The 19,389-nt window shown below is 42.9% G+C and overlaps 1 protein-coding gene across 1 annotated transcript in view; it reads right to left on the reverse strand.

Annotated features, from left to right (window-relative positions):
- PRKCH (protein kinase C eta) overlaps positions 1–19,389 on the reverse strand; it is a 112,337-nt gene that overhangs the window by 83,259 nt on the left and 9,689 nt on the right. Inside the window, exon 2 of the mRNA XM_068148941.1 lies at positions 1,187–1,250. Within this exon, the coding sequence (XP_068005042.1) occupies positions 1,187–1,250 (64 nt within the window). The remainder of the gene's footprint in view (positions 1–1,186; positions 1,251–19,389) is intronic.

Below are 19,389 nucleotides of genomic sequence, written 5' to 3' on the forward strand. Positions count from 1 at the left end.
TTCTGTAATCAGCTCAAATGCTTTAAAGGCTACATCCATCCCAAGCAGAGTACTCCTGAGGTGTAAAGCAAAAGCTTCATCAGCTCCGCTGATACAGCAGCTCCCTAGGATCCAGCATGCACCAGGCCACTAGCTCAGCACAAGCAAGGCAGCTCCCCAAATGGGTCCAAGTAAAGCACAAGCTTGTCTGCCAACATGCACTTGAAAAACAAAGGCAGGGACACTGACAGGCCTGGGCACAAAATGTGAGCTAGGGGAACTGCTAGGCTTCCTCAGAAGCCTTGAATCAAGCACCCCTCCAGCCCATGTCCCACTCACATTCAAGATAGACCACAGCAGGGTGGGCTGCCCATGCTGCTGCCCTCAGCACAGCCTTCATGCTGAGCAAATAGTTTCTGGGGCAGAGAAAGAAAAAGCATTAGAAGTCCAGCTCCCCCATGCTGCAGGTAAGAGACAGTAGAGCAGATCCTGCCTCAATTCTTGGTTTCTGTACAGAAAACACTCCCCAACAAATGCAGCTAAAACAAGTAAGAACTATGACAAAGAAAATAATCTTTTCCTGAGCCCCAGCCCAAATTTTCTGGGTTCCTTCAGCGCAACTCATATCTACGCTCATAGATGGTATCCCAATAAGCAACACGGAAATTAAAAGCAACACACTATAAAAGGTAGTTACAAACAACAAGAATTACAGCTGCCTGGATAGTCTTTTTTCAGGGCATGTGTCACACTAAAAACTTGTAAATTTCCTGTGCAAAGTGAACTTGGGAAACTGAAAAGCACATGAAGTAGATGGGAATCATTATGGAATCAAAATCATCCAGATATTTCAAACATATTCTGTTTTAGACATGCTCTACATGCTCCTTAGTTTGCCTTTCAAGAGGCACCCAGGTGAAAAGTACAAGTGACAAAAACAATTTGTTTGAAGGACAACTTCAGATAAATAAACCAGAGCAAGCACGAATCTGCTTCCTGGATCCAAGATCAGTGCAGCAGCAAGCATACACAGCATGAGCTGATACAAACAGCCCTTTCCAGATTTCCCGTCACTCGAGAAATCTCCAGCAACAGCACATGGCCTGGGTGAAGAATGTCATTCACTTACACACCACTGATGGCAAGAATATACACCAGAGTCCAGCTCCTAATAGAAACAAAACAGAATAGAAAATAATTCCCTTACCTTCTGTGAAGCTGCCTGTAAGAGTTATGACGACAAACACTTTGCCTTCTGGCTCCAAATCCACCTGAAAAAAAATACAGAAACATTAGAAGATTCTTTTTCAAGGCAGGACTTTGCATGATAAATGCTACCAACATCTGATAATGTATGGAGATCTATATATATTTCTTGTACACACCCTTAATTCTACACAAAGCAATCAAGCATTCATGGCTCAAATTGTTCAGCACTTCTAGGAAAAATAAGGAATCAAGTTCCTTATTTTTTTTAATGGAGCCCTGAATGTGGAACAATTGCCATCCTGCTAGAGGAAATAAAGATTCAAAGGGGAAAAACGAGAAAAGGAGTAACATCAAACACATTCAATTCTCTGAACAGATCCATGGGCAACTGTTTGGTGAATTATATGCACATTTTCTCCTTGTTATTTCTTAACTCATTGAAATTAAGTCTCAAAATATAATCAGTGCTGGGATAAACTTTAATTTCTTACATAAATCACCTTTTGGCTTTAGCCATAGGAAATAAAAAACTGCTAGTGCTGTTACCTAAGGATCTATTCTCATTTAATCTACATTAGATAGAGATATAGAACTCAATTTCAGGGATCAGAGATTCATTCCAGTGTCGGTCAATCCGTCCTTGGAAGAAGGTATTTGTATTTTGATAAGTGGATTTTTCAATTTTTGTTATGCTTTGGGGTTTGTTTGAGGGGTTTTGTTCACCAGTTTTTAGCAAAACACATAGCTAAGGATCCCTGAAGTTTGAGTCAGGCTGTCACATAAATTTCCCCACAAAAACTAAAACAACAAACAAAGGCAGCACCCCGACACACACCCCTAACTGCAAGGTTAAAAATCAGTGAAGAGGAGCTTAACACCTCATGGGTATCAGTAATTTGTGCTGAACAGAAATTCTGAAGATAGGGCATTCTGGAGGAATGACTCAACATGACTGTTCAAGCCCTCTCTATTCCTGTACAGCCACCTTTGCTTGCTCTGGCAGAAATAGAAGCATGTCTTTTACATCAGCAACACTGAGTTTCATCACAGAGGTGCTTGGAATTTATTACACTTGGGTATGCACTGGCTGCAAAGTACAAAACTATTTCCCAGTCCTGAAAGAAAGGACGACGATCCCAGGTTCCATCTTCCAACACACAATGTATGCTGCCAACACTTTGATTCCTCCCCAGTGTTAATACATAACACATCACTCAGATCTCTAACCCTAAGCCTAAACTCCCAGAGCAGCAGCGCAGGGCCCACCACTAACCAACCCGACATCTGCCTGTGGTTTGCAAAACCCAGCCAAGCACCAACTGCCTTTTAAGAGAATAGCATTAAGAAAAAAGAAAACTGAACTCTCTATATATCTAAGGAAGGAGCCAAATAGCCATGCTACAAATGGACAGAAAGTATCTGCATGGATGAAAATGGGGGAAGTCAACACTGACTTTCATATTTCCTTGGGCTGCTCTCTACACTGTCTTTAAGAAGCTGTGCTTGAATAGCCCTCTCTCTCCATTAATGTATTAGACATTCCAAAAACCCCACTTCAACACTAGTGATATCATGCATCATTTTTGCCTAAATTTCAATTCACTGGACAGATACACAGCTTTGTACACAGCTATGCTTTGAAGCATAGTCTTTAACAACAACAATACATATAACCCCACATATAATATTTTAAATATCTATATATATAAATAGTCACTCAACTTAATTAATGGGATATCACTAGTTCTGATTTCATGGTAAAATCCTTACTTAAGTTTTCCAAATCATTCCTCAGTCCTAATCATTTCTCTGTCAATCTCCATACATTAGACTCCTGCCTTCACATTCACAAAGAGGATCCTTCCTCCCTTCTTCTGACGTAGTCTCCAATGGGATACAGAGCATATCCTGCATTAGTTCTAATAGCAAAGGCTTCTCAAGACACAAGCGCTTTGACCAAGAACAGGAAATGCAAGAAAAACTTCATCCATCTTCTACATAGCACAAACCAAAACTGGTCCAGACTCTGTGACACACCTTGCTCTCCACCACTGCAAATGGGATTCCTCTGCCCAAGGGAGCAGTGTCTCACAAAACAGACACAAAATAAACCTGAAAATAATATCAGAAGATTTATGAGAGTTATAAAACAACATCTCACCCCTCCAGGCTCCAAAATTAAAGACCAGTCAAATCCTCTGCACCAACTTAGCAGCTGTGCTCACATCATACCACAGCTCAAGAATACCCAATAATGAGAATCTAGCTACACTCAAAATCTTCTTACAGCACATGTATGCAGGACATAATGAAAAATTAGAGCTGAAAGGCTCTAAAACCAGAACTGAAGACCCAGCACGGCAGGAGCTGCTGAAATTTTAGCACACCAGCACACCACTGGATACAAACCGATAGTGAAATCATACCCTATACAAGGTGAGGTCAGACAGGCTCAAGTGTTTCTCTGATAATTTTAATTCCACTGTATCTTAACAGACCACTGGTAAAAGTCTCGTTTTCAGACCTGCTGTGGCCTCCTTTAAAGGTGAAATTTCACCAGCTAAACATCAGCCAACACAATATCTGAGATCAACTCCCAGATATGTGGAACACATCTGAAACAGAAAATAATCTCTGACCTAGAAAGCTAAAGGGAAAATCTTTGCCCATAGACCTGCCCTCTTATGAGCTTGCCCTCAAACAACTGAGCAGCTCACAGACAGCAACACCCACCTGACTGGATGTGCTTCCTCTCATCATTGCACAGATCACCATCCCCCAGCCACACATCATGGAGAGGCCTTGTGCTGGTGGCTGTTAACTCCTGTGAGCTGCTCACACTTTCTGGGCAACAACCCATGACACAGCAGATTAATGCTCACATGCTGAAGTGGCATGCACACCAAGCAACTTGCTAAGCACAGTCCCCAGGGGTAACCTCAGCCGTCCTTGCGGCTTAGCTCCCCACGTTTCTGCTCCTGCGTTACACCTTCATAACTGCCTTCACACTTCGCAGTGCAGCTATGGCACATGATTTGCAAACAACTGCAGCTACATTTGGCATGTAGAAATACACCCACAACCATCTGAAACCAGACATCCACAAATGAGAAGTGTGGCACTCTACTTCTCCCTCAAAAGAACACATTCCTAATATAAGCCCGTCTTCAATCTCTTCAGCCACTAAAGAACTTTTGTCACTAGCACCTCCTTTCACAGACCAAGAGGACTTATCACCGTGCTCTGTTATTTAAGAAGATTTGAACACTTCAAAAGCAAGCAGGAGCCAAAAGACTGGTCTTCCATCCATGGAAGGGATAACCCTATCTAGCAACAGCTGCCTGGTGGCCCAGGCCTCTACTGCTCCCTGGCAAGGCTACAGTGATGTTAGTATCTCCCAGCCTCAGTGAGCACCCTCAGGATCCATCCTCAGAACACTGAGGGTGTAACACAGGTACCATGCACGTGCCAAGTTTCTTTCTCACTTTCCTTCCCAGCATTAACTGTGGCTGCTTAAAGGCAAAACCCACTGCTTTTACAGAGAAGCAGGGCCCACATTCTTCTTGACAGAATTATTACAATCCAACTGCGATCAATTTGGCCAGCAACACAACCGATCTTGATCTTCTTTCTCTGAGAAATCAGGAGAGGCTCAGAAACTCCACAGCCTGAAGGCAGCGCATATGATACTAAGGGGGAGCTCCTATATAGTAATGCAGGAGATAAGCAATACAGGAATGTAAACATCTGTACATATTAATATTCAAAAAGTAACAAGTACAGAGAAAAGCTTCCAAACGCCAAGATCTATTAGACACAGGGTAACATCTTTTAGGAAACTGCAGAATTCTGCCTGGAAGGTTTTGTATCGGAGCAAGAGATGTGCCACAGTGGGAAAAGTGTTGCTGTATTGAGAGAAGCAAAGTAGTAGTCTGAATTTATACACATACATGATATTGCAAGTGCTATGAGGTCCACTGACCCCTGAATAAATCAACTAAACTAGGGGTGTGCAGTACCATACCATTGGTGCACATAGCTGTAAACAGCAATCACCCTCCCCTTTCTCCAGCACTTTCATCCTCAGCCTGGTTCCCATGAGAACAATCGGGAGGAAGAACATTGGCTTTCTGGCTGTTTTAGAGGCAACTTGGCCAAGTTTTAGCTAACTGGGAGAGGGAAGTGTGCTTATCAGTGCTATAAAGCTTTTAATCGCTGCCCTCCTCTAGTTCAAGGAAGTAGAAGACAGCACGTGCCTTCATAGCACAAAGGGTGGGCAATATTAACAGTTGGAGCTCAGGAACCTCCTTTGTATCTGTAAAAGCAACACAGGATTTTGGCCCAGAGCAAAGTATACACTTCAATTTCTGTTGAACTTTGCAGACATACCTAAGAGAAAACAAACATTGGAGGATTTTGGCAAGCAAGCTGGAAACGAGCAGGTAAGGACTGATGAGGTTCAGTCACAGTTTCATTACACTTCTATTGTGAGACGCACCACTTCAGCAGCAAGGCTGCACACAGGACTGAGGAGGACTTCACTCATAATTCAAATCACTCACATGGTGCCCCATGCCTGAACTTGCTGAGATCGAGCAGCTCTGCGTGACTTCAAAGGCAGCTGCAAGGGATTGGTTTCCCACAAGGAGGGGCCCCAGTCAACCACCTCGCACACCTTCTCCAGAAAAGGACTGTGCTAACAGTGCGCCTGACAGCTAGGCAGAGTTTATTTACTCACCCTCTCTGCACTACAAAAAATTGACAAAACCAAAAAGAACAATATATATAGTTTGGGAGAACACAAGGGAATAGATGCAGGGAGAACAATACAGGGCTCCTTAATCATATGCAGTTGCACTATAATAAAAACTGGTTGCACATGATTCATCAATGGAAGAGGGCTGGAAAACAAATTCATAAGGAGGGTAATCTCTCAGGCAACATATCAACACCCAGCTGAAGCATCCAGTGAACTTGAAGAGCAGGTATAGTCAGTCAGCTTCTGAGAGAGCCTGAAAAACTCACTGCGGATGAGAAGAGGCAGAGCCATAAGGTGGCTGCCTGACCATGAGTCGTTCACTCTCCAAAATGGAGACAAGGTGAACTAGGTTGAGTTCCAGCATGAAGAAGTCCCTTCAACACTGCATTGGGCATGAACGGTAATGTTCACAAACACGAGCTTACCAGATTTCTTCCTCCCTTCCCCACAACAGATAAATCCAGTCTGGCCAGCTTGATCTGAAGTACACTGAAATCAGTGGGAATCTTTTTATTGTCTTTGGATCAGACACAAAAGACAACTGCACTTACCCTGGAGCCCAGAAGATCCTTTCTCCCATTGCTGCTCTGTCCTTTTCTTCCCTGCAGGCACAATTAATAAGTATCCTAGAAGTACAACCTTTTTCAATGCTGACATGGCTTCAAAAACAGAACAAGCCAGACACTTGCAGTGAATAAAGCAAATATAAAAGCTACCTGGGGAGTTAATTAGCTTAAACAAGTAGCTGTATCTTTTGACTTCCTACACAATTTTTAAATTTAATTAAGAAAACTGCATGTGTAATCAGTCACTTGCAGAGGCAATTCCCAAGGCCCTGTTCAGTATTAAGCCTGGACCAGGGTAAAGCTTGTTTTTTTCACATGCCTCTAGTTATTTCTTTTTTTGTTGTTTTGTTTTTGTTTAAGCTCCTAACAGATCGTACTTATGGAAGGTCAGATCTTTCTGCATTTTATTAAGGTGGGACCTCCACCTGAGCATGCCTTTGCTGGACAGGTCAAGCAGCAATTTCTTCAACTAAATACATGGCGTTTGGATTAATCAGACTATCATGTACATTTTGAGGCTGATAGTCACCTGTCTATCAAGTCACGCACCTTTGAAAAATCCTTAGGGTTCTCTAGTACAAAGGGGAGTTTGCATTTCCAGACCAACAGATTAATTTTTCCTACAACTGCACAGCATGCAGTTTTTAAGATTCAAATCACTGTGCCTTAAAAGTGAAAAGTGACATCTCCTTCCTGAAAAGTAATCTGTACCTCAGGTGCCAAAACCAGATGCAGGCAGTTTCTCAACAGCCTGTGGCAAGGTCCATGCATTGGACACCATAGGAGATGCTATATGGTGAACGGCAATGACCCCATCCCTTGTCCCATCTAAGCTTTGAACCTGGTGCTGCCAAAGAGAAGCATTTCCATCTTCACTCCAAGCTTTAGTTTGGATGCCAGGTCTCAAACACAGAGTAAGCACAGGGTGGCACAACACTGTGGAAGGGCTGCCAATACCACCTCCAGGTCCAGGCACAGAGTGAAATTCACAGAGGAAAGGCCTTGCAGCACACTGATTCCAGCTGTAGATGCATAGTTAGACCAAGAAATAATACCTGCTTCCCTGGAGGTCAGCCTGGCCATCTCCGGAGAGGGAACAAAGGCCCAAAACTCCCCCCTGCAAGTGACAATAACTGTCAAAGTTTCAGGGGGAAAAAGAAACCTTTCCAACAACAATTACTGCTGTGAGTTTACCCTCTGGAGGTAAATGCACAAATGGGTGGAAAGTAAGTCTCTTCTGTAACTCCTACAACCAGTTATTCCAGCTATTACTGCAATATTGTCATTCTAATTTTTTGTTCCAAGACATCTGTTTAAAATATTACTTTTGTTTTCAGTCAAGCTGCATAATTATAAGCTGTGTACCAGCCATGAACAGTCATGCGTAACTAATGACTCTTGGCCAATCCTGCACTCTTTAATCAATTTTAGTCTGGTTTCATCCAAGACATTACCACCTCAACAGGAGATTTGCTCAGATAGAAAGATCAAGGGCTGCAACAAGATTTATCTATCCTGTGAAAATTCCTGCCACAAAAACCCACCAGAAGTGTCACAAATAAAATATAGATAAAAAAGAAGGTTTCAAATCTTCCAACTCATGAATTTTTCAAAAGCGTGAACCAAAGCCTGCTCCTACTGAGTTACACCAACTCATATTGCTTTTGAGAAATTCCACCCCTAAAACAGTGAACAATTTATGAGTAATAGTTGCAGGTGGCTGCTCTAGAGCATATTAAAAAAAAATAAAAAATTAGGGTTATAAAATTTAAAAAAAGAAGAGAGAGACACAATTGGTTCAGGGTCTATTATATTTTTGTTTTCCTTATAGTTTTTTAAAGAAAAAACAACTACTCTCTAGAGAGATTTCTGAACTCCTTTTTTTCCTGAGTTAAGTGGCAGGGGGAAGGAATTCAGCTGCTCATTTATCAGCTTGTCTGTACTGAAGTTTCTCAAAGACCAGGCATTCACCCCAAAAGTACCGACACTGAGCAAGAACCTGTTCCTTCAGAAATTTAAATGAAACTCAAAATGAAACAGGGCAGAAGAGAGCGTCCAAGAATCTCAAGCACACACTGGAGTCTGAAACAGAAAAGGGCTTCCATCCACAACTCCAAAACAAGCATGAGGCTAGAAATAACTAGGGTGGTAAACATGAAAGATGACCAGACCCTAGCAGCAAGAGTGTCATTTCTGAGGGCAAAGAATATGCCACACATGGGACAAGTCTGCAAACCAGCCACAAACAGCAAAGCTGGTGCTGAAACTCCCACCTCACAGCCTTCCCCTCTCAATTCAATGTCAGCCATGCTGCGGTGTGTGGCTTCCTGCCCCACACAGCTCCTGCAGCAATCTGCTGTGGCCAAAAAACTCCTGTGCAGTGAGGCAAGATATGCTGGTGGAACAGCACTACCGTGATAGAGACCCCTGGAAGGCCAAGGTTTTCCCTTTTGGGCAAAGCCTTGGGGAACAGATAGGAGAAATGCAGCAAAAATCCTTCTCTGAACCAACTTCGCAACCAGGAGACATCAAGTCACAGTCATGTCTGCTTTGTTTTCCCACCTGGTTGACAAATGTGATCTCATTTGCTCAAGTTACTGTGCATGGTGACCAGGCGAGATGTCAGGCAGCGAGCAAAGGCTGCTCTGACTGCAGAGAGCAGGGGCAGGACACCACATCCTGGAGGGCCTCTCAACACCTCCATGCTACCTCCCGCCACCACCTTCCCACAGCCTGTACATAGACCATCTGAAACCAAAATTGCACATGCAGGACGCATTCTGCTTTTCCCTACCACACACACATAAAAGCAGAGCTAAGCTGTGCTGCACGCAAATTATAAAACACACCTCTTGCTTTATAACACCGTGCCAAATACCACCATGTCCAGTTCATCACTGGATTTTCCTCCTAACCTTTATCATATGGTGGTTGTTGGTTTTTTTTCCACAGACTACTTTCATTTCCTACCAGGCAGATAGTGACATCAGTGCAGGAACACTAAATTAAACAATGAGAAATGCAGGTCTTAATTTTCTGCTGTTTGACTATTTGATTACAGCAAATAAGCCCATCCACCCATTCAGTAGTTGGTATCAGGCTATTGGCTTTGCATATGCAAGGTATGGAAATCTGCCTACAAAACACCTATATATTTGGTGCAGGTAAGAAGGGTTCAGACTGGGACAGAGTCTCTGCTTTTGAGAGGACTTAGGAGCTTCCACAAACAGTAACAAAAGGCCAATAAACCTCAGCAACCAGTTGTTACCTACAAAACAAAAATGTTTCAACAGCGATAGAGCCCTGTTGCTTTTTGCACTCTGGACAGCTCCCATTTCAGGTCTCTCACCAAGTGCACAATATGCAGTAAATGCCACTTTCTAAGATGTTTGAGTTCTGAAGATGATCAACAAACATATTTTTCATCACACATTAACTCAATATAACTTGGCAGAAAAACCAGGAAGTTATGCCAGTTTTGCTGTTTACAGCAGTAAAGAAATAAATCACTGAGGGATGCAAAGCAGGCAAGTTGGTAGCACTTCCCGTTTGGAATCTCTCCAAGGGCCATGGCAATGAGTAAACCACTAACTAGCTGAGTAAAGCAGTAGCTCATCTTCACATTGATGCAATGTTCCTCAAAAAGGAAAGAGCAGGGGAATGCTAGCAAGTGCTAGCAAGGGAGCTGATGCACCAGTCAATGCATACCAGAGACCTAACCTTTACCCGGAGAGAAACCGAATGTGCACAAATGGAAATACAGAAGAAGAAACAATGAGATTGGGCAGAAAAGTAATAACAATGGTCTCCATCTTGAGAACTCTTCCAAGGCACAGCACTCACCTGCAGTTTTAATTAAGCTTATTAACAAATGAAGCACGCTTATGAATCATTCACTGTATCATGGTTTAAGGTTCTGTGTTGGGAGAACACAGAACTCGGTGGTGGTCCATCATCACTGCACAGTTACAGCACAAGAACACTGGGTGACTTTGGGGGAAAATCACTGGGTTGTACAACATCAGACACGGCCCCCAATATCCTGTTCATGGATCCAAAGCAAGGAATTGTGGACCCCTATACCAGAAGCACTAGCCTGCAGAGGAGACACTGCAGATATTTCCCCAGCACTTTGCTCATTTACTTGTATTGTTCTCCAGCATTTGGTGCTGGAAAATATTTTCCTGTTATTCATAGGTTTTATTGCATAATCTTGAACTTCTGTGAAATTCATATTCAAGTCTCCATTAGGTGTGCCACTATTTCTAAAATATCCTCCTACTGCATATAATTAATTTGGTGTACTGCTTCTTTTCCATTTTTGTCTGATAGCATGCTCTTTCTTTCTAAAACTGGGCCACAGCTGATGAGATCATGAACCATTAAAGCCCATTAGTTCTCCAGATCAAGAAATTTGATGCATTCTACAATCCAGTCAGAACGGAGAAAGGTCATAACTTTCCGCTACCTCAACCATTTCTATCAGATACTCATCTTTGAAGAACCAAATCTCATCTTTTTAATACCAGTTAAAAAGCTAAGTCCCAGAGGTACAGAAAAAGCAAGCTGACAGAGAAGTCCAGCTACCAATTGTGCTTGATCACTACTAATAAGTGCTGTAAAATAAACAAGGATCCCAGAGTGAGATGTGAGGAACATCTTGATGCCTGCAGCTTGACAGTAAAAAACTGGGGTTCTGCAATATAAATATTCACATGCAAACCAAACACCACACAGAGAGCCTGATTTGCAGGCACTTAGAGTGTTCTTCCCTGAATGTTTGAGTGTTGAAAATGTCTGTACTTAGTAGAGGGCCTTGCAATACCCAACACTACTCTACTTGGTTGTGCTGCACAAGGTGCCAACAACTATCTGTCTTGATCATTGCTCACCTATCTCAGCCTGATTTCCAGAGCTGCTGCAGCACTATACCAAAGATAGATGGAACCTCACAACATGGATAGTAGGACTAAGGGAACCTTCATGCCAGGTAGGCCCACAGTTCTTGCTTTTACTTCGGGAAGCTTCCTACACAGGCTACCATCTCTTTGTTACAACCTGGTATCACAGCTCTACCTGTCCAAAAGGCAACATAATGCATGAAAGGAACTGTACATGAGAGATCACAGACATGTCCTTTCCAACCAAGGACTGTAAAGCCCCCTGGCTTTATAGACAAGGAAAGCAACATGTGGGGATGACAGGAGCACAGCTAGAAACTGCTTATGGTCTTCAAAAGCCTGACTTAGTGCACCGCACAGCAGGGACATCACCTTGAAAAGGCATGAGCAACACTCTGCAGTACCCAAGAAAGAAAGGTGTGCCAGGACCGTACAGCAGCCTAGACATCAAAATGAGTCAATTGCTCTACAGCGCCAGAACCCAGCACTCTTTTCAGTGACTAAAAAGCTTTGCATTAAGTGCATGGGGCAGGCCGCACAAATTAATCTGGGAGTGGTGGTGGTATGTACAAAATCAAATTATCAGAAATATTTCTGGCAAAACATAAGATTTCATAGAACACATCTCACTGGCATGCCAGTCTGTAGAACTGCATCTCCCACCATGGATATCTCCATTTAAAGCCTTAACTGCATTACTCATTTTTAGTGAGGATACAAAAAGGAGGGATTAATCCCAGCAACTTTCAAAACACAAATCATGGCATGGTCTGTACCACCATGGAGAAACCTAGGCATCTATGCTCTGACCATTCTTTCCAATTCCTGAATTAATCACAGCGACTTCTTTCTTCCTCCTCTCAGTTCCTCACCTGGCAGTTTCTTAACACTGAAACTATTAAGGACTAACATTTACACCCAACTAGTATCAACCCACCAGATCTGCTCTCACACTCTGTGCTGCAAGATGATCTGTCGAATGATTTGAGACGGAAGGATGAAAAACAAACTATCAAATATGGGTGGTGTCTCATAGGAGAGAATCTGCTGTGACACAGGGAAAGATGGCAAGGAAAGTTAAAAGTACTTCATCTCTCACACTAACCCCTCTCCCATTCCCCACCAACACCTATGGGATTGTTTAACACCCCTGGTACACACACACCAGAGCGTCATGTAAAAGCAGTAGCAGTTTCTGGCTGCATTGCCAATTAGATATTTCTAAAGGTACAAAAAAAAGGAGTGCCAAGGCATGCACTCCTCCAGCATTCCTGAAAGTATGATGCTTGCTCCTGGTGTCCAGATGTTACTGCTCATGTCTCCACTGTAATCCTATGAGGTCCAGCATTGGGATTCACAGTCAAGTCTTCATGAAGCAAAAAGAATGTAGGTTGGGATCCACTATGCAGCTGGCAACACCCAGAAATGACACACCACTGCCAACATTAGCTCTGCCAAGTCAGATCATATCCTGGTCGTACAGTGGGTTTTGTTTATGGGTTTGGGATTTGAGGTTTTTTTGTTGGTTTGGGGTTTTTTGTGTTGGTGGGGTTTTGTTTTGGTTTGTTGTTTGTTTGGGTTTTTTTTTTTAGTAGGGGTGGGAGGTTCTTCATTAACATGGGTTATGTATTTGCACAGAAAGGATTAGGAAAAAAAATCAAAATCTCCAGATGCTGAAGCCAAGCACTGTAATAAGAGACAGACTGTCCAAGTCCAAGAAATTTTTAGTCTCATTAAGTCTGTGATTACAGTTTTCCTCATCTACCTCATGAGAGAGATGATCTCATGACCCACTTGTGACCATAAAGTCATAGCTGTGACTCTAGCCATTTTGCTGAGACAGGAAGAGGATGAAAAGCATCAGCCTCCAGCCTTCTCCAGGCCACCGGATGGGTGACAAGGTGCCATGTCACCAAGATATGCTGCTCATCTGACCCAGCTATCTGCCTCACTCTGAAGAAGGCCCTTCTGAGGTTTGTGTGCAACTGCAAGCTAACAGGCAGCTTGCTGGCATCTGCCAACAGCATGTTATCACACATTTCCCCTTCTTAATATTTCTTTTTCCCTTTCCAAAGAGTGGTTTCAAGATGAGGACACACTTCTCAATCGATATGACCAAGATGTAGCTTGGATTTAAAAAAAAAAAAAGGATGTGGGGGGAAGCCAGAAAGGATTTGCAGAGGAACAAAGGGTCAGAGTGGTTTTGCTCACGTCAGTCCAGAGTGTAACCTGATACTGACCACATTTCCCATCCAAAGCTCAGCATCACTTGCAAAGCTGCAGATAAATGTTCTGCTCTTCAAACAGAGCTTTTGCTGAGGATCATTTCAAGTCCAAGCACACAGCAATGCCTGGCAAGCCAAGAGCAGGACAGGCTCTATTACAAGGCCATCATATTTAGGACAACCACTGTCACACCCCCTTCTTGATAAATATGTAATTTCTTTGTGAATGGAAGGCCTGACATTATTACAAACATACAAGTTTTTACCTCCAGCCCACTAAGTAATATACTTAAAAGCATAAATTCCCTCCTGAAGACAAGTACTTCCCTGCCTGGGTGGCACTGGTTATGTTTACCTGATGGTCCCCTTCCCATTGACAGCCCTTGCTGAGAGGGAGCACACTACCTTAAATCTCAAAGTAAAATTTTGTTCACTCCATAAACAGTCACATCCATTTTTGTCTTATAATTTCAAACTCAGATCTTTCACCAGCTGAGGACAGAAATCCCTTGGACAGCATTTATTCTTCGAGAATAAAATCAAATAACTTCCCTTTAAGGTTAACCAAACCCTGTAATATAAATCCGAGAAGCCAGTCAAACCGCTCCTCTGTATACTACCAGGAGGCTCAGTAACACCTTGAGGGGAAGAAAATGAAAGAGCCATAGTCCCTCTAATAACTGCCACACATCCAATGAAGGGAACCATTACAAATGCATTCCCCTAAGAAAGTGAAACACCGAAAACTCCTAATGCTGTTCTACTCTTAATATGCATGATATTGAAAAAAAATCCCAGATAAGTTGATAGAAATGAAGAGCTAGATTCTAAACTAGCTGGCACTGGAACTGCTGACTAGACCCTTACCACCACTGCATCACAAGTTTCAGCTTCCTATGAATCTAAAAGATTTCTCTTGCAGCCCAGCAGCACTTGAAAGGCTTCTCAGACATCACCACAGTAAAACGAAGCACCAGGGTGGTTTTGGGTACTGAGACAGAAATTTTGAACAAGTAAATAATGACCCACTGGAAAATTCATAGCAAGAGATGGAAAGATCTGGTACCCTTCAAACACCTACATGTTCCGACTGAGGCTTTGAAGCAAGCCACAACACTGTCTGTTGTAAAGAGTACCATTCCTGTGGAAACAATTGCTTAATATTGTTAGAGGTGGAGTAAGAGCAAATACTCTAGGTGTACAGAATTTTGCATTTACTGATTAAGAATACACTTATGTTAAAAAAAAAAAAAAAACTCTTGCTGACACGGAGAAAGAATACTCTTGTGCAGTTGAAGTCATTAAAAAACAAAACCCACTTTTCTCTGCAAATAACACTTCATATACCCAGGACTATTACCATAAGCAGGCCCTTTAGTCAACCTAGAAATTAGCCACAAAACTTACACTGATAAAATGTTGATATGCTTTTTTAACATCAGGGAGATTATTCCAGAAGACAAGTACAGGGGCACCAAAGATTGTTTAAAATCAGCAAGCCTCAGTTACTCTTTTCTCACCTAATGTTTGTTTTCAAAACAGGAACAGGAACTTCCAAAATGTTACTAAAATAAGAAGTGTTGTTGCTTAAAAACAATGACTATTGCATGTCTATTGCTGAGGCAAGTCTCTTTGCAGTAAACTTTTTTATATAAAGAGATAAAACCACTGACCTTATATCAATCACAAATACTCCTTTCTCTGTGACAGAGGGAAATGACAAACTTGCAAGGACACAACAGAAACCTTCTGAGATAGCATCCCTCATAAACTAAAACATGTGGAGACTTGAACAATCAGTGCTTCCCCTCAATAAATTCACACAGACCATACAATTCCATTCTTGACAAAATCAGAAGGGTACAATTCTAAAATGAACCACCCTATGATTTTGGATGTAGCTTCACTTCTCTATTCTAAGGTTCTTCCAAAAACCTGGAGTTCTAAAGTTCTTTATTTTAAGAGTTTTACCCAACAAAGTGGTAACCAGTGTGAACACAACCAAAGGGATTTCTCCTCACAACACACAGTGCTAAGGAAGAACTGAGCATGTGATGTGCTCTGCTTGCCCCACCACATGCACACCTTCACAGGCATTTCTACACCGCAAGCACTGATGTGGAGCCACACGCAGCAACTGCTCACCCAAGACAAGCTAGAAGATACTGTCTTTTACATGCCTTCAGTGGAGCTTCAGAGCGGGGTTTTGTACATGCTCACCAGTGGCTGTCATCAGCTGCTAGGAAGAGCATAAGGTTGATCATGAACTGATCAGACACGCTGGAGGGAAGGGAGGCCATCCTTGACAGGCTGGAGAGGTGGGCACAAGCCAACCTCATGAAGTTCAATAAGAGCAAGTGCAGGGTCCTGCATCTGGGTCAAGGCAATCCCAGGCACAAATACAGGCTGGGCAGTGACTGGCTGGGAAGTAGCCCTGAGGAGAGAGACTTGGGGGTGCTGGTGGACAAAAAGCTCAACAGGAGCTCTCAATATGCACTTGCAGCCCACAAAGTCAATCAGATCCTGGGCTGCATCAGGAGAAGTGTGGCTAGCAGGTCGAGGGAGGTGATCCTCCCCCTCTACTCAGCTCTGGTGAGACCCCACCTGGAGTACTGTGTCCAGTTCTGGAGCCCCTATTACAAGAGGGATGTGGAGGTGCTGGAACGTGTCCAGAGAAGGGCCACAAGGATGATCAGAGGGCTGGAGCACCTCTCCTATGAGGACAGACTGAAGGAGTTGGGGTTGTTCAGTCTGCAGAAGAGAAGGCTCCAAGGTGACCTAATTGTCGCCTTCCAGTATCTGAAGGGGGCCTACAGGAAGGCTGGGGAAGGACTTCTCAGGATCTCAGGTAGTGATAGGACTAGGGGGAATGGAATGAAGCTGGAGGTGGGGAGATTCAGGCTGGATGTGAGGAGGAGGTTCTTCACCATGAGAGTGGTGAAACCCTGGAATGTGTTGTCAAGGGAGGTGGTCGAGGCCCCGTCCCTGGAGGTGTTTAAGAGCAGGCTGGATGAGGCTCTGTCCAGCCTGATCTAGTGTGGGGTGTCCCTGCCCATGGCAGGGGGGTTGGAACTAGATGATCCTTGTGGTCCCTTCCAACCCTGAATGAAACTATGAAAAATCATTAACCAAGTTCTTCAGTAGATACAAAATACAGGGAAAAGTTATCTTGGTGTCAAGCTTTGATCAAAAGAAGACTGTCCCCAAACCCCTAAATTTTCCACTGCCTCTTCTTCCAGACATCACCACTGCCCTGCAAAGGCAGCAGAATGGGCACTGCTTCACACAGTTCCAAAACCACAACTGACAGTCCACCACATTAACTCATATGGCCTCTGACTGATGTTTTGACAGCTCAGCTGTGAAATGGGGTAGGCAAGCAGCAGGGACATGAGCAGGATATGTTTCACTTCTGTTGCACAGTGACTGCCTGTGAGGCAGAGCAGGACAAAGACCTGTTGCGTATCCTCTAGATAAACCCTGTACAAGTTGCCAGAGCTCACCAGTCACAAGCCTGCCAAAGAAGTGATTCATCATAACTAATCACAAACTCCATTTTTAGTTTGGACATTCTTGCTAAGCATTCACTCAAATGAAAGTTACACTGCCAGCTTTGCACCAGACTAATTGAGAGAAGATTTGAACATGTTTCTTTCCCCTTCGTTACATGCAACAAGGGTTCATCTTTAACTAGCACATCAATAAATTTTCACTACAAGGGACTAAAAAATTTTGAGAGGATGTGTAGCACAGCCTTATTTTTGATGCTTTATTGTTGACTAACAACACAGTCACTCCAGGCAATGACAAGCCCTAAAGACTTGGGTTGAGTGAGTCCTGATCTGTAGACACCCCATTGTTACAGTAAATGCAGGGGTCTCACTGTCCTTCAGCTAGAGATCTTAGCCTCAATTTACACTGGTCTTGAACACACAAGAGAAAGCATATATGCTTCTGTAACATCATTGCCTATTTCTATTGTCTGCATCATACCCCTCTTGTCATTCAAAGAGAAACAATAGAGCCTTACCATCTGGGCTAACTAGCACAGCACTAGAACTCACTCCTTTCCTGGGCATGAGCACAATAAACTTGATGCTCTTCTAGGCTCAAGCCAAACATCATTCAGCAAGTTTTTGCAAAGCAAAAGTGAAATATGTTCCTCCCTAATATCAGGGAGATGGGAAAAACCTTAGCATTTTATTAGCAAGACAGGCTGAATGTTGCTTGAGCTATTTATTTGGAAGTGTTGTCAAAATAGGGTTATTGTAATAGGGGCTACTTTTTGAGGGGAAGATGGCCTCACGCAAAGCCTCAAACAGTTGTTTCTACCGATTTACCTGACATCAAGCCAAGAACAGCTTAGTTGTTAGTATAGTAGCTATCAAACCCCACAGTTATGTCCCACTACATTAAGGAGGACTTTAACCAGCACTTTTTCTTAGCATAGGCCTGGAAGCAACTACATCATGAGTCCACCGCACAAACCCAAGGCTAAAACTTTGAAGAAAGGAAACTGACTGTAGGGTCATTCAACAAACTCCAATAAGCCACCCTCTCTCACCAGCCAGTCCCAAGAGCAATTCTTGTGGAGTACCCAAAGCTCCCACATTGGACTTTTTACTGTTACTAAGTAAAAAGATGAAGTGACAGATGCGGAGCTCTGTCTTGCAAACTGATTATCAACAACAATAGTCCCACAAAGCCCCATTAGGAGGTAGAGGGACAGCCTACACATTTGACACCTCTATAGCTTTTCTATTAAGTAGGGTGTTCCAACTGAGTAGCTTTGACACGAAATCCCACCACGGATTTAGCCTCACGGGAACATTTCCTCACATGGTTATATTTTCCTCCAGGCTCAGGAGCAAAGTGCCTTACAGAATAAATTTTCATTGAATTCATTAATGTTAGATGTTTCAGTCTGTGAATGACCCAGATAATAAACTCATTGCATAGAAACCAGTTCCTGCCTCTTTCTCAGAGCTTCATGAGCACTCACTGTGCTCAATAAATAATGTACAACCCAGTCATCATTATAAACCCTTGTTGCATGTAACAAGGAGGAGAGAAACATGTCCAAATCTTCTCCCAATTAGTCTGGTGCAAAGCTGGTAGTGTAACTCCACTGATGCCATTGGGAATCCACCAATGTAAACCTGGCAAACAAAAAGAGGCAAATACTGGGCTCCCGTTGTGCTGAAATCTCACAGAAGACATAGGAAAGCTTTTTGCAGAGTGATATTTTACAACAAGTAAGGAAGGAGAAAGAAGACTTCCACACTGATGTTGTTATAGATAGATGCCAGAAAGATGTAAGGTATGGAGAACAGCCTCTCATGAAGCGTGACAGTCTACTTGTGAGGGAAGGATAAGGATTTGGCCCAACTGAATGAAAGGTTTCTCCCTCTCTTCAGATTCAAAGCATTTAAATTTTAGATAACTTCAAAGACGCAAGGTAGAAAACACTCAGGAAATTAATCCTCAGATTTCAACACTTCAAAAAACATGGTTTTGCTCTGCTCCTCAATCCTGGAAGAAAAAAAAAAAAAACAAACAAATACCAAATCCAAACAAACAATAAAACCCCCACAGCTATATGGCCTTGTTTACCAAGGGAAATAAATGCAGGACAAAGTAGGAATTCAAACAGGATAAGCCAGTCTTTTACTAGTAGTTCTTGGTCTAGAAAACCTTTGTTATTCTGAAATAACCAATCCAAAATTGAATACATGAGCATACAGCGAGCA

The sequence above is a fragment of the Melanerpes formicivorus genome, unplaced genomic scaffold, assembly GCF_026170545.1.
Source record: "Melanerpes formicivorus ecotype bairdi unplaced genomic scaffold, bMelFor1.0.p_v2 SCAF_17, whole genome shotgun sequence".
Lineage (NCBI taxonomy): Eukaryota > Metazoa > Chordata > Aves > Piciformes > Picidae > Melanerpes > Melanerpes formicivorus.